Consider the following 14,795-nt stretch of genomic DNA (forward strand, 5'->3'; position numbering starts at 1 on the left):
AGTGGTGGGGAACCCTTATGGCTTCTAAACCCTGGACTGTGCTGTTCATTGGTGAGTATACATACTTTAGTTGTGTTATTTTTACATCTTTATGTAGTTATAATAATTGTTAAATGCACATGAGCTCCGATGTTTTCTCCTACGGAATTTTATGTTTCTTTATCAAAAGCAATATGTATTTACTATTAATTTCATGATAACTTAAGTAAAACTTCCCTTAGCTTTTCTTGTGATAAGTAAAGTTCAATTAAAATGTTTTATCATGTTCTTTAGTTAGTAAGATGCCTAAATGCCTAAGAGTAGTTTCGCACTACGTCCAACTCTAATTCGTGAGAATACGGTCGGGATTAGAATTACTTGTTTGGTAGTTTACGCACTTGATCCGATTTACGTCATTCGATTTATCTAGTTAGATTTATACATCCGTATTTTTATTGATTCCAATCGGACCTAGTGCAAAACCGTTGTAACGATAACTTATATCGCCCGTATTCAAAAATATTACTCAGGAGGTCATACACGAACCAATCACAGAGCTCGCTCTGCGCATTTCAACACTGTGCGTTCGATTTGCTGCTTCACTTAAGCAAGCATGGTTTGTAAATACGGGCGTATGTGTACAGAAAAGCTGCAACATTTTCTCATTCTCTACAGGATTCTGCGTAATCGTCGCCCTCGGCCACGGCATGAAATACACCCAGCTGACCACAAACCCGGTCGAGCTGTGGGCATCCCCGCATTCCCGTTCTCGCATCGAACGCGAGTATTTCGACTCCCACTTCGAGCCGTTCTTCCGTACGGAGATGATCATCATCAGCAGCAAGGGAATGAATAAGATTGAGTACGAAACGCCGTCGGGTATTATGGAATTCGGGCCGGTGTTCAACTCGACGTTCTTGCTTGAAGTGCTTAAACTACAGAATGATATTATGGGTGAGTTTCTTTGTTTAATTTTTATCTTTGTTTGTAGAGCACATAAGAGATATTTTCAATGAACAATGAGCTTTTTGTCGTCTATCGTGTCACTTCATTTTCCATGACCCAATAGTAGGCCTAGGCAGGTGTCAATTACTGATTCCCGCTAGTTCCTAAGCTTATCCTGTCACAAAATGTTAATAGTAAAATGTAGACTTCTCGCCTCTCTAAGGAAGCCTCAGGCAATCTGCAATCTGCAGACTACAGACTTTACTATTGCTTTTTTCGGCTGATAGTTTGTTCGGGCGGTAAATCTGTATGAATATTATGAAAGTACACACATTACATCGATTTGGACGATATCAAATTAGAAGCGGACCAAACTATCGGCCGACTAAAAGTCTGTATCGGGGTGTCTAAAAGAGCACCATCTCACTTTTATTTGGTCTAGCCATCTTGGAGCCATGTTATATCGTTGCTAAAATCGCGCACAATGGTCCAATCACAAGGCTAAGTGCGGTATTCGATTGCCCTGCAAAACTAACTTTTTTTTTTTTCATTATTGAGCAATTACATATTTGATCCAAATAGCGTCCTAAATCCTCTTTAGGTTTGTCTAGACACTATTGTTCTCTATACAAATAAAAACAAACGTTTTAGTATAACTATATCGTTGCTTAATTCCTACCTTAACTTTCAGCGCTTCACGGCGCCGACAACACTGGCATCGAGGAGATTTGCTTCGCGCCTCAGACGTCACCGTTCACGGGCCCCGTGACGCCGGAACGGTGCACCGTGCAGTCCGTCTGGGGCTGGTGGGGCAACGACGCCGACGAGCTGCTGCAGGACTTGGACGACAACAAGTACCTGGACCGCGTCATCTCGTGCTCCAAGTGAGTGACGTCACTGCACACAGGAGAGCCGCCTCGCNTTTAAGTTACACTCACCCCAACCGCGTCTCCGCATTGCATCGAATCCTATGAAAATGTGGTTTTTGGACATAGCGATACTTAATTTTCACAATTTTAATTTTCTTAAATTACTGGTCGATAGGTTACTATATTTTGATGAATAAATGTTATTAAAAGTTTTTTTCTAAAACTGATGGTTTAGCTGGAAAAAAATATTTTCCATCCCAATAGTACGCCGGCTGCGCTCGATTCGGATATAATGACGTCACGCGGCCCTGCGTACGTTGACTTTTAGCGGCAAAAACGGCCTATGTTTATTACTTAATATCTTCGTAAGTAATGGTCCGATTTGGATAATTCAAAAAGATATATCTTTCTTATGTCTTAAAGATTAACGTAGATACTAGTTTTATTGAATTTTCTACAACAGTACTGATCCTCATTCCGAACTTGTTAGTTCTCTTTCACGGCTCAGATTAAATTAGGAACTTATTATTTAATCTAGACGTTAAGGCTCCATTAACCGAGACCCGGTGCAGTTACACCCGGTTTCCCTTTGAAGAAGAACTCGGCGTTTCTAAATTAATTTAAACTGCTGAGACAAGAAATGCGATGCTTTTAGATCGCCAAGGCTACCTTTGTTACTGCGCTCTATTACCGTCAGAAGAAACGCTTGGAAACTATTGCGTAAAGAAAGTTTTAAATAAGCAAGCAAATACTTGCTTGCTTATTTAAAACTTTCTTTACATACGTGTCTCCTTGAACACTTGACATTGGCAGAATCACTGCGGCAATAAATCAGGGGAATAGTCCAAAAAATAAAAAATAAATAAGCAAGCAGACAAATACTGTCTTCTGTTATTTTTTATCTTTAGTATCTGGGTACTAAATAAAAATTTCTGTGTACTAAACCTGTTCCAAATAAAAACATCGGTCTACTGGCCACACGCAAAAAAGTGACAAAGATAGGAAAATATTTCCTTAGACCTGAATTCCTAACCTAATCTAACCTATCTCCCACAGGCGAGCAAGTCCGCATAATGAGCTACAACAAGAGCGGCGAGTGGTGCGAGGCCCACACGCTCTCCGGCGGCGTGGGCTGGGTGCCCAGCAACTACGTCACGCCCGTCAACTCGCTCGAGAAGCACTCGTGGTACCACGGACCCATCTCGCGCAACGCCGCCGAGTACCTGCTCTCCTCCGGCATCAACGGCAGCTTCCTCGTGAGTCGTTACTTTGTGCCCTCTTCCCATGCAACAGCGTCTATAATGGGCCAGCAGCTGGGGCCTGGTGTTGGTACGCGCCCGTCAACTCGCTCGAGAAGCACTCGTGGTACCACGGGCCACTCTCCTCCGGCATCAACGGAAGCTTCCTTGTGAGTCGTTACTTTGTGCCCTCTTCCAATGCTACAGCGTCTATAATGGGCCAGCAGCTGGGGCCTGGTGTTGGTACACGCCCGGCAACTCGCTCGAGAAGCACTCGTGGTACCACGGGCCACTCTCCTCCGGCATCAACGGGAGCTCCCTCGTGAGTCGTTACTTTGTGCCCTCTTCCCATGCAACAGCGTCTATAATGGGTCAGCAGCTGGGGCCTGGTGTTGGTAAGCGTCAACTCGCTCGAGAAGCACTCGTGGTACCACGGCCCCATCTCGCGCAACGCCGCCGAGTACCTGCTCTCCTCCGGCATCAACGGCAGCTTCCTCGTGAGTCTTTACTTTGTGCCCTCTTCCAATGCTACAGCGTCTATAATGGGCCAGCAGCTGGGGGCTGGTGTTGGTACGCGCCCGTCAACTCGCTCGAGAAGCACTCGTGGTACCACGGGCCACTCTCCTCCAGCATCAACGAAAGCTTCCTCGTGAGTCGTTACTTTGTGCCCTCTTCCCATGCAACAGCGTCTATAATGGGCCAGCAGCTGGGGCCTGGTGTTGGTACACGCCCGTCAACTCGCTCGAGAAGCACTCGTGGTACCACGGGCCCCTCTCCTCCAGCATCAACGGAAGCTTCCTCGTGAGTCTTTACTTTGTGCCCTCTTCCAATGCTACAGCGTCTATAATGGATAACAACATTTTTGTTTAGATCTAGCAGGATTCTAGTCTCTCATCCCATCCCATCCCAATTAAATCATAATTTAATAGGGTGCATTTCAGTCTATCTATTATCTCCAATCTTCTTACAGCAGAACTACGGGTCCATCTTTAGAACCTCTGGCATGAATTGGTGCATGCTCGTGAGACATCATAATCAATAGGAATTATCAGGTGTTATCAGTGAAGCAGTAGTAGGGTTAATACAACTGCTTTCTAAAAGCCTACTTACAAAAATAAATGAGTTTTTATCGTTTAGGTTCCTTTAGTGAGTGAATGAATGAGGGTTAATGTCTAACTTGATATGTTTACTTCCTTAGGTTCGCGAATCCGAATCTAGTCCAGGCCAAAGAAGCATCTCCCTCCGCTACGAGGGCCGCGTTTACCACTACCGCATCAACGAGGACAGCGACGGGAAGGTACGTGCTCTTTGATCAAACTTCAATAATAAATTGATACTTATGTGGAACAGGATAAGGTTAAAATCAAATCTCCATGCAGAAGGTGATAACCATCTGGTTGACGGCGGTATCGAAAGTTCAAGAGAGGAAAAATAGACCCTGAAATGGCAACCATATTAAACATATCTTAATTAAGTCTTTCAAGCCAGTTTGTCGACGGATTGAGATCTAAACTGTCTAACGAAAGTTCATTAAAACTGGTTAAACATTTAGGTGTGAAGCGTGAAATAAACTAACACAGTTTGTACTTATTGCTACATTTATAATTATGTGTTTAAATTCGATATCTGACATAGGAGGCGTCAAAGTGCCTTTCAAAGCATGAAATTAACATGATGTTCAAGCATGAAATCTTCTTTCATAACCAGTGTGCTATCCTAGAATTACATTACGTCGTTCACGTTATATTTCAAATGAAACTAGGTCACGTAGCCAAAAACTTTTATCTGACACAAACTGAAATTCAAACTATACTGGTCATCACAAAAATCGGCCCACCTACGTTTTACAGGAAAACTCGTTTCTACTGACACAATCATGGTACCCCAACTATATTGGTGTTATTTGAAAGCCCAATAAAATATCTTTAAAGAAAAACACATTTAATTTCTTAATAAAAGATTAACATAAACGCGATATACAATAAAATGTGACTTGAAAAAAGACCTCACTTTGGGCTCATCTCTGGGATCAATTAGACCAATTTTTATGGTTATAAAACCAAATAATGATCTCACGTGTCCTCTTTAACAGATGGATAGCGATTAATCCCAACTTAACAGTTTTATAGCCAGGCTCAAGCGTAACTACCTATTTTTTGAAGAAGTGACTCTGGACTCTTCTACAGACACATTTTTGGGGTAAATGAAATGAAGTTTAAAACTAGGCTTTTAAATAGTGCCAATATTGGTGGGAAGTGGGGATGCATACGTTTGAAAGTGCTTGTCGCGGGAGGGTCGATTTTTATGATGACCAGTGTATTTTGCTTTGTTTTGAAAGTTAAATAAAAATAATATTTAACTTTTACTATTTGATTTAAAATCCGTCGCCCGTGGCTTGATTCGCGCGCGAACTAGTTATTCTGTAAATTCCGGGACGAGAAATAAAATGTAAAATACGTAAAATGGAATGAAAGTATTCAATCCCTTATTCAAATGGAATTTCGCTTTAAATACCAACTGTTATTTTGTCGGGTTTCAGTATCAGTGCTGTTATTGAAAAAACATTTGCAGTGCAATTATTTCGTTCTGAGTAATTTTACCCTGAATGTAAAACATTTTTTATGGTTTTGGTAAATATGAATTTATCAATAAAAAGCGTATTGTTATTTCACACAATGAATGAACTTCATAGAATTCGATTCAGAGTGGAATTATTTATTTGAATAAAGGTGAATTAAGTAGGAATCAGTCAGATATTTCGTTTAAAATTGACAAAACTGTTTTAATGGTCTTGCGTGAATGCTGGACTTCAGACTTTTTTGTTTTCCACATTTTCGTGTAATTTGATCATTTAATAAAAGAAACAAATTTTCTTGCGTTGAAATCATATTTGCCTTCCTAATTATTAGTTCCTCAAACAGAACTAATTTTACGTAAACCATACATAGATAAGTACCTACATAACTTTTATGTGGAATAACATGCGGGATGTTTGTAAAAAAATATTCACGTATTTGTATCTGTGTACAAACTAAAATCTACACAGATCGGTAATAAAATATTTTGTAAAACAATCAATTAGCAAATTTCAATTAATTATCGATGCTGTTTTTACCAATAATCGGATCGGAGTTGTAAATGAGAGCATAATTATCGAATTAGAATCGAGTTCGCGTGTTCGCATCCCGTATCTAAATAATTGGTGTTATCCACAAGTTTCTCTTGTAAACAATTCGCGGTGTGACGCATGAACTGAAGGTAGTTGGTCAAACTCCTGCAAAGTTTGCAGGCGGTTAGAGGTCGCATGATGAGGGAACTCGTGTAGGCGACGCGCCGTAGAACATCTTTCTAATACGAACAAACAATAGCCGATTGTGCTAATGAGGTGTCGATTTAATGTTTTATAACTTCATTTCGTTCATTTGTCTCTCTATTAAAAAAATATGCAGCTCTAAAATAGCATAGTAGATAGATACATAAGTATCTACAATTTTCAGAAAAATACGCACACTGAAAAAAATGTTTGGTTACTGCTTACACAACAAAAGTTACCACCGGAACTAAGTGTTAACTATAACCAAACTAAGTCTAACTCCTACAAAATTATTTGTTTAATTTACGCAACATTTTGTTCCTCATAACCAAAGTGTTCGGTGGTCACTTTTGTTGTGTAAGCAGTAACCAAACATTTTTTTCAGTGCAATGGGAAAATTATACTTCGTCGCTGCATCCTCGAGATTTTCATATTTACCAGGTAGTCCACTTCTCATTGTACTAGGCATCGACACAGGAGAGCCGCCTCGCGCCTCAGGTCTGGGGCTGGTGGGGCAACGACGCCGACGAGCTGCTGCAGGACCTGGACGACAACAAGTACCTGGACCGCGTCATCTCGTGCACCAAGTGAGTGACGTCACTGTACAAAACAGACAACGGCTACGATCTCCTATTAAACGCTATACGCCGGGTGCGTTTGTCACGCGGCCTACGATGTGAGTTGTGACGCTGTATGCGGCCTACGGTGTTTATAGGAGGCTAAAGCCTTTGAGTGCATAGGTGGGGTGACCCGTCCTGCGCTGCCCGCATCCAGTCGCTTTATTGTAACTTTCAACAGGTTGTTGGTGCCTCGAGTTACATCTTCTAGTGCGTGGTTGCGACTTTAGCACTTTTCCTCAAGTTTTACCTTAAGTTCGATGACTTATGTGCCCCGCCCACTACCAATGATGAGACTCTAATGACAGTTTAACTCTCCCCCGTGACAAACGTGACCCTACCTGGTTGGGTTTTTATGCTTTTTATGTTTAGATCCTGTCTACTCAAGAGTTGCAGCGGTGGCAACGAGAGGTGGGAATAGACTTGATTCTTGTGACTCTCACGCTCACAAAACATAACGCGTCAGAAATGAGTAAGATAGAAGGATCAGGACACATCCGTCTAGCGATGTACAGATTCCCATTAGGCTAAATAATGTGTTATCGTATGTAGTAATAAGTGCTATTTTGTCACAGCAACCCGTACCTATGCCTGGCTCCGTACGGCGGTCCGGCGCTGCCGGCGGTGGCTCTCGGCGGCTTCCTCGCGCCGGGTGAGCCGCTCACGCCGCGCTCGAGATTCCACGAGGCGCAGTCGCTTATTATCACGCTGCTGGTCAACAACCGACACGATAAGGCCAAGGTAAGCGACTATAGTCTGGTCCGTGAGCACGTAGAATTTTATCCAATGACCCCTAGCTACCCATCCTTATCGCTCGCGCGTAATTATATTGCTGTCGCGACTGTGCGACTGGCACCCGCAGTGTGCGAAAAAAAGTGTGCGAGCGCGATAACAACTTAATTACGCTCGAGCGATAAGGATGGGTAGCTAGGGGTCATTGGACAAAATTCTACGTGCTCACGGACCGGGCTTTAGTGATGCACGAGTATGTATAGTCAGATTGCCGGTTGACTTCGATGTTGTAGTAGAGTTTTAGCATAGACGCAGACCACCGACTTTTAGTTGTTAGCTGTTAAACAATATGGACATACATGAAAATGCGCACATTACACCGATTTCATATCGGTCGATTCTTCATACAAATTAAAATCGGGCCCAACTATCGGCCAACTAAAAGTTAGTGGTCTGCGTCTAGGCTTGTGAGCAAACCTGCCCTAGATTTACATTCGTGATTGATTCAATTTCACAATCGCTACGTATCGTCTCTTAGTTGGGTACACAACGCTGCAAAAAGGCGTTGAATCGTCGACAAGCATTGTTGATAATGGCAATATTATCGATTTTGTCTGTAATTTTACATTACAATTACTATCGATGCAAATTTTTCTATGATTGTGAATTGACTTAATAGACTATTGTTTTAGATAATTTGGAAATACTGCAATAGATTGCAGCTACTGTTGGTTTTCTCAACTTTCAAAATAGTAACAGTAATATCCTAAATAACTTACTCATAGTTATGAGAAATGGCAAATACCAAACGTGATATTAAATCAATAAACTGTCTTTCAGCTGAAACCCGCTCTGGAGTGGGAAAAGGAATTCATCGCATACATGAAGAACTATACAGAGAATAATATGCCTTCGTACATGGACATAGCGTACACATCCGAACGGTCGATCGAGGATGAATTGGACAGAGAATCGCAGTCGGACGTGTCGACTATACTCGTCTCTTACTTCATAATGTTCGCATATATCGCTATCTCGCTCGGCAGGTTCACTAGCTTCTCGAGGTTGCTTATTGACAGCAAGGTCACTTTGGGTATTGGAGGTGAGTCTTCAATATTTATTATAATTTTTATCATCATCATCATTTTCAGCCATAGGACGTCCACTGCTGAACATAGGCCCCCCCCAATGATTTCCACAAAATATTTTTTCATGATAGACTCATATTTTCAGATTCACTTTTCCTAGTCTCTTCATGTTAGTCGCAAAAATCGTTCTTAGCTGACGTATGTATACGTTGCCAAGTTCTAGCATTAAAATAAATTATTTCAAACAGCTTTCGAGATTTCGTATTTAGTAGGGTGTTATAGAGACTTTCGCTTGAGGATTCAAGCAAGTTGAATTGATAGATGAATACATTTAGTTGATCATAGACAAAGACGTCTCTTATTACAGCTATAAAACACGCCAAAATCTTTAGCTTGATATACCGCTATCTAACAGAATAATATAGACCTTATGCAATATTTTGCGGTCAATTTTATTTATTTACACTTACTTGCTTATTTACTCTACAGTCTATCTAAAGCCTGGTCTGTGAGCACGTAGAATTTTGTCCAATGACCCCAAGCTACCCATCCTTATCGCTCGCGAGTAAATATGTTGCTGTCGCGCTCGAACACTCACTGCGGGCGCCCGTCGCACCGTCGCGGCAGCAATATAATTTACTCGCGAACGATAAGAATGGCTTGGGGTCATTGGACAAAATTCTACGTGCTCACAGACCAGACTATAACAACACGCAATAACAGCACCAATATTAAACCACAACCTTCCTTCCAGGTGTCCTCATCGTCCTAGCATCGGTCGTCTGTTCAGTGGGCTTATTCGGTTTCGCCGGCGTCCCAGCCACACTTATCATAGTGGAAGTGATACCCTTCTTGGTACTGGCTGTGGGTGTGGATAATATCTTCATCCTCGTGCAGACCAACCAGCGCGAGGGTAGACGGCCCGATGAGACGGTTGCTGAGCATATTGGGAGAACGTGAGTTGTTTATACTTTCTGTAGGTGTTAAGTTTTAGACCTACTATGTAAGTGGTTTTGATTTCAAATTAGGGACACATATTGTGCTGGGTTTTGAAGAAAGTAATCACACCCTGTTAGTTATTTATGGTCCACGTTTATGGTCATTTTGTACTTGCAATAACAACAAATTACTATAGTCTGGACCGTGAGCACGTAGAATTTTGTCCAATGACCCCTAGCTACCCATCCTTATCGCTATCGCCAGTCGCACAGTCGCGACAGCAATATAATTAACGATGGGTAGCTAGGGGTCATTGGACAAAATTCTACGTGCTCACGGACCGGGCTTTAGAGCAATTAAAGTTCGATGATGATGTTACTCGGTCTTGTTGCATTTTAAAATCTTCAAAGTATGTTAGAGTTGACTATAAAATATGCATCTACCTTGATGAAGGAAAACGAAAAAAAAGGAAGATATCGGGATTGTCTTCCTCCATATTTAAAGTTGAATAATAAGACATTTTAATCGAACAATTACATACGTAACGTAACACAATTTGTTTTTTCCAGGCTGGGTCAAGTGGGCCCGTCAATGTTACTGACGTCAGCATCCGAGTGCGTGTGCTTCTTCCTAGGAGCCCTATCCGATATGCCGGCCGTGCGAGCCTTCGCTCTCTACGCGGCCATGGCTCTATTAGTGGACTTCCTGCTGCAAGTCACTTGCTTTGTGGCCCTGCTGGCTATAGACACGAGAAGGCAGAATGATAACAGGTAAAAAACCAGCACTCCAGTTGTACCTTCGTGCAGTAGAGGTAGGTCACATGGTGAACAATAGCCCCTCTAGGTTCGAGGTGCAGGTGACAGCGGTCAGAAGTCACGCTAAGGCTGCGGTATGCGTAAATCTGACTTCTTGCTGCAATTAACTTGCTTCGTGGCCCTACTGGCTATAGGTACAAAAAGGCAGAACGACAATAGGTGAAACGGTCAGTCAGCAGAATAGAATAGGACCACCCTCTCTCTTCCCGTGGATGTTGCAAGACGCAACTAAGGGATAAATATTGGAACATCAATGAGTTATAGACGATGAGTAAAACGCCCATCACGTAGCTATTACAAGACCGCTGAGGTTAGGACTCAATGACGAATGTGGTAATAAGTCTATGGCCAACAGTATCAGTCGTGAGGTAAGCTCTTGATCTACACCTCACTCAATGGAAAGATCAGTGGTGCGATTGTCTAAGGCAATCGTATCTGGGNTTAACTTACCCTTACTTAACTTTAGCGAAATCATACTCTGAAATGAATGACGACTCGACGGTTGGAGGGGTGTGACGTTAGCGTGCCCCACTACCGCCGGATATCGAGTCATAACAAGTACTTTTTTGTATTGTATGCTCTAAAATGTTCGATGCCTAGTACAATGAGAAGTGGACTACCTGGTAAATATGAAAATCTCTTCGGATGCAGCGACTCGTATAATTACGGTCAAACTTCACTTAAGGTAAGTTTGTTTAACCATAAATTTTACGCGTTATTTTTTTTTATTCCGTGGCACCCTTTGTGTGCAAGCCCCGCTTGATTGGGTTTACCATACCGCGCTTTATCGCACAGATTTATAATTTAAAAGCCTTTGACGTCCACTCTTCCAGCCTTTTTGCGTACGTCACCAGCGTGCATTCGAAAAACGCTCGTCGACGTTTGTCACCTGAACGAGGCTTAAAGGCTAGTGCATAATTCAGCTGCTAAAAATCATTATAAAGGTAATAGCGGATAAAAATAAATGCACCATTAGTTTATGAGTCTGAAGAAATCGACCTTCAAGCGCTGCTACTCGTATATTGGCCGTCAATACTTCTGTCTGTCATAGTTCACAGAAGTAAAAATCTAGATCTGCTCAAACTAAAAAGCTCGCAATCGAATCCTGCAAAGTTTACACTTCAATTGGATGTGCATTAGCATTAAAACCGATAAGTGCTTCAAGTTTTATAACTATTACTAGCTTTCCGCCCGCGGCTTCGCCCGCGTGGAATTTTGTCTGTCACAGAAAAACTTTATCGCGCGCGTCCCTGTTTCAAAAACGGGATAAAAACTATCCTATGTTCTTTCCCGGGACTCAAACTATCTCTATGCCAAATTTCATCAAAATCGGTTGCGAGGTTTAAGCGGGAAAGCGTGACAGACAGACAGACAGACAGAGTTACTTTCGCATTTATAATATTAGTTGGGATTAGTTGGGATACTTCTAGTTGCCATAGAAAAGTGCTTTCAATCAGCGCTAAGTAATAGGAACAGTCCATTATTATCATAATCGAACAGCGAGAAACAAAGTACGTTTTTAAATTGCATCGTTATAAGAAAACCCCTAGTTGAATAGTTGGAACGTGCCCTTATAGCTCAATTATAAACTTTGATTGTGCCCGTGGCAAGACTCGCGTGGGCGGTGCACAGATTGTTGTGAATTTCGTTTGTGATTTTAACGTCAACCACAACACAGAATCGGCGTGAAATGAAGGCTCGCCGATATTGACGTTGGTCGGTAAATAAAATCCGCATTCCGACTAGCTTATGCACGCGACTCTACTCGCGCGAAATTCGTTAAAATATAAATCACTTTTGTGCGCTGCTGAATCAAAAAGTTAAATAGAAAGGATGCTATAGTAGATCATCTTCTCGGTTTTGTTTTTAATTTTATAGATACGGAGAACTTATCAGTTTTAAATCTAACTACAGACCTTACGCGCATTTTTCAGAACTATAGAGGCTAGTACACATTCATGCATAGTTAATTTGTCTCGTTTAAAGATTCACCATTGCCACCAGTGGCCTAATTCACGTATCAAAACTTCAACGACATGCAAGCGATTTGATCGCTGCAGTCACTTTTCGTATTCACGTATCATCGCCCGATTTTGTTTCGATTCCCTTTTTATGCGTATTCGATCGATCCTTCGCGGTATTCACCTATTCTGATGTTTGGTTTAATCGAATGCCAGTGATTAAATCGAAGTAGGTAATCGATCTATCGTGAATACGGATTTAAAACTGTTTTTCAATAGGACTTAGAAGTACTTTTTTTCCTATCCGACATCTGGGGGCACGGCAGTGCCCCCGACAAGTCGAGCGCGAAGCAAACACTGCCGTACCATCCTTTACTGGAACCATTTCGCCGCATTTTCAGGCCCCTATTTGAGAACCTCTGGATAAGACCAGAACGCAGAAATTTTCGTCATCTAGTAAGCTATAATCACATACTTTAAATCCAAAATTTCAAGTCTGTAGGTCATTTAGTTCCGAAGTTAAGCGAAAGCAAAGTTTCGCATTTACGACACTCACTCACTCACTCACTCACTGATGATCATCAAAATAGAACTAGTACTTCCCATTAACTCAGAGGGCTGAAATTTGGTACAGAGTTAGGGTTTAATGGCCACATAAAGGGAAAACTATAAAAACTAGGAAAATCGAAGATCTGGAGTAACCACATTCATAATCAATACTACTCCGGCCCCGTGGTGTTCGCCTGTATCGCTCACCGCTAGATGGCGCTAGCACTAGCAAGCGGTGTCCAGATTTTTTTCCTTTCTAGAGAAAGTCGTCGATTAAGTTGAATGTTGTGTAATTTGCATTTCGTTGATTTCGTTTATTATACTGTAAGGTTCGCTTAGGTTATGTTATAAAAAAAGTCTCGATGGAGCTGCTTGTTTATCTCTAAAAAGTAATGAAATCTAGACAAAGTCGTGCCAAGTCTATGGTTCCTTACTGCGATTTCTTTATTATTATAGTTAATGTTGTGTGACTTGGCCGTTGAACAATCTTTATTAAGATAATTTTACTGAACCTACAATTGACTGGTTATTGTTGAATCAACGTTTTCCAAGTGGCAATTTTCCATCGTCAATGGGTAGCGGTTCTGGCGACAGATTGGTGCAATGGTGTCATGGAGCACCTGGTTTTGTCACCCTTCAACGGCCAAGTCACACAACATTAACTATAATAATAAAGAAATCGCAGTAAGGAACCATAGACTTGGCACGACTTTGTCTAGATTTCATTACTTTTTAGAGATAAACAAGCAGCTCCATCGAGACTTGGCTAGTTTTTTACAGAATGTTTTTGGTGGGATTTTGATTACAAAATACGTGAATGAGCAACAAAATACGGGCTATCGTTTTAGCGCTCACCAGTTAGCACCACAGTAGAGTAAGGTCCTGTCACTTGCTAGTAGCGAAGACAGTGGCACCAACTTGTGAGCGCTAAAGTGGTAGGAGGACTATCGCATTTGCACTCATCAAGATGGCGCCACTGTAGAGTAAGGTCCTGTCAATCGCCAGGGGTGCCAACTGTTAAGTATAAAAACGATAGCCCTCATCAGGCCACAGATGTCTGATGAAGCTTATTCCCCGTCAGGTGTACGTAACATCCGAGTCCAAGTTCGGCACGCTCGCCGAGCTGGTCCACCACCACTCGGTGCTGGGCGACGGGCTGATCACCCAGCTGCTGTACCCGGCTCCGAAGCGGAACAAGCCCACTGTGTTCCCGCTCGCGCCGCCTGACGAATGGGAGATCGACCGCACCGACATCGTCATGAAACACAAACTCGGCGGCGGCCAGTACGGCGACGTTTACGAGGCCACCTGGAAGCGCTGCAACATCACGGTACGTACAGATTCGCAAGTGCTAGTGTTTGAACGCTTTCACATTTAGGCGATTTAGCAGCGCTACAAACGCGCTGCCGAAAATTTCACACTATATGACAGCGGATACATGCCTTCACATTATAAAAACGCCGCTGCAGTCGCGCTACTAACGCCCTAATGTGAAAGCGCTCATAAGGACCCGAGCGAATGACACGCTTGAAGTGTTACGTGTACAGGTTGCACAAGAAAACTCAGCAGCCTGGGGAAGCTTTGAAACTGAATCCGAATTGGATATGTTTTTATTTTAATAAAAAGTCTTATTTTATAGAAAAAACATCAAGTTTTGCTATGTAATAAAAATTGTAGCAGCTAAGGTATTGCAAAAAGTATGAGAACAACAGTTTTAAATTGTTATTATAATCAGTTCGCGTGTTTACAT

General features: G+C 42.1%; 1 protein-coding gene across 1 annotated transcript in view; it reads left to right on the forward strand.

Annotated features, from left to right (window-relative positions):
- Positions 1 to 2,853: 2,853 nt before the first annotated feature.
- Positions 2,854 to 14,795, forward strand: part of LOC114358466 (tyrosine-protein kinase Abl-like) — a gene marked incomplete at its 3' end in the record, with an annotated part of 45,748 nt that continues 33,806 nt past the window's right edge. Inside the window, exons 1-4 of the mRNA XM_028312439.1 lie at positions 2,854 to 2,979; positions 3,459 to 3,528; positions 4,230 to 4,328; positions 14,127 to 14,375. Of these exons, the coding sequence (XP_028168240.1) occupies positions 2,867 to 2,979; positions 3,459 to 3,528; positions 4,230 to 4,328; positions 14,127 to 14,375 (531 nt within the window). The remainder of the gene's footprint in view (positions 2,980 to 3,458; positions 3,529 to 4,229; positions 4,329 to 14,126; positions 14,376 to 14,795) is intronic.

The sequence above is a fragment of the Ostrinia furnacalis genome, unplaced genomic scaffold (genome assembly GCF_004193835.3).
Source record: "Ostrinia furnacalis isolate ACB-3 unplaced genomic scaffold, ASM419383v2 OfSCF3958, whole genome shotgun sequence".
In the NCBI taxonomy this organism is placed as follows: Eukaryota; Metazoa; Arthropoda; class Insecta; order Lepidoptera; family Crambidae; genus Ostrinia; species Ostrinia furnacalis.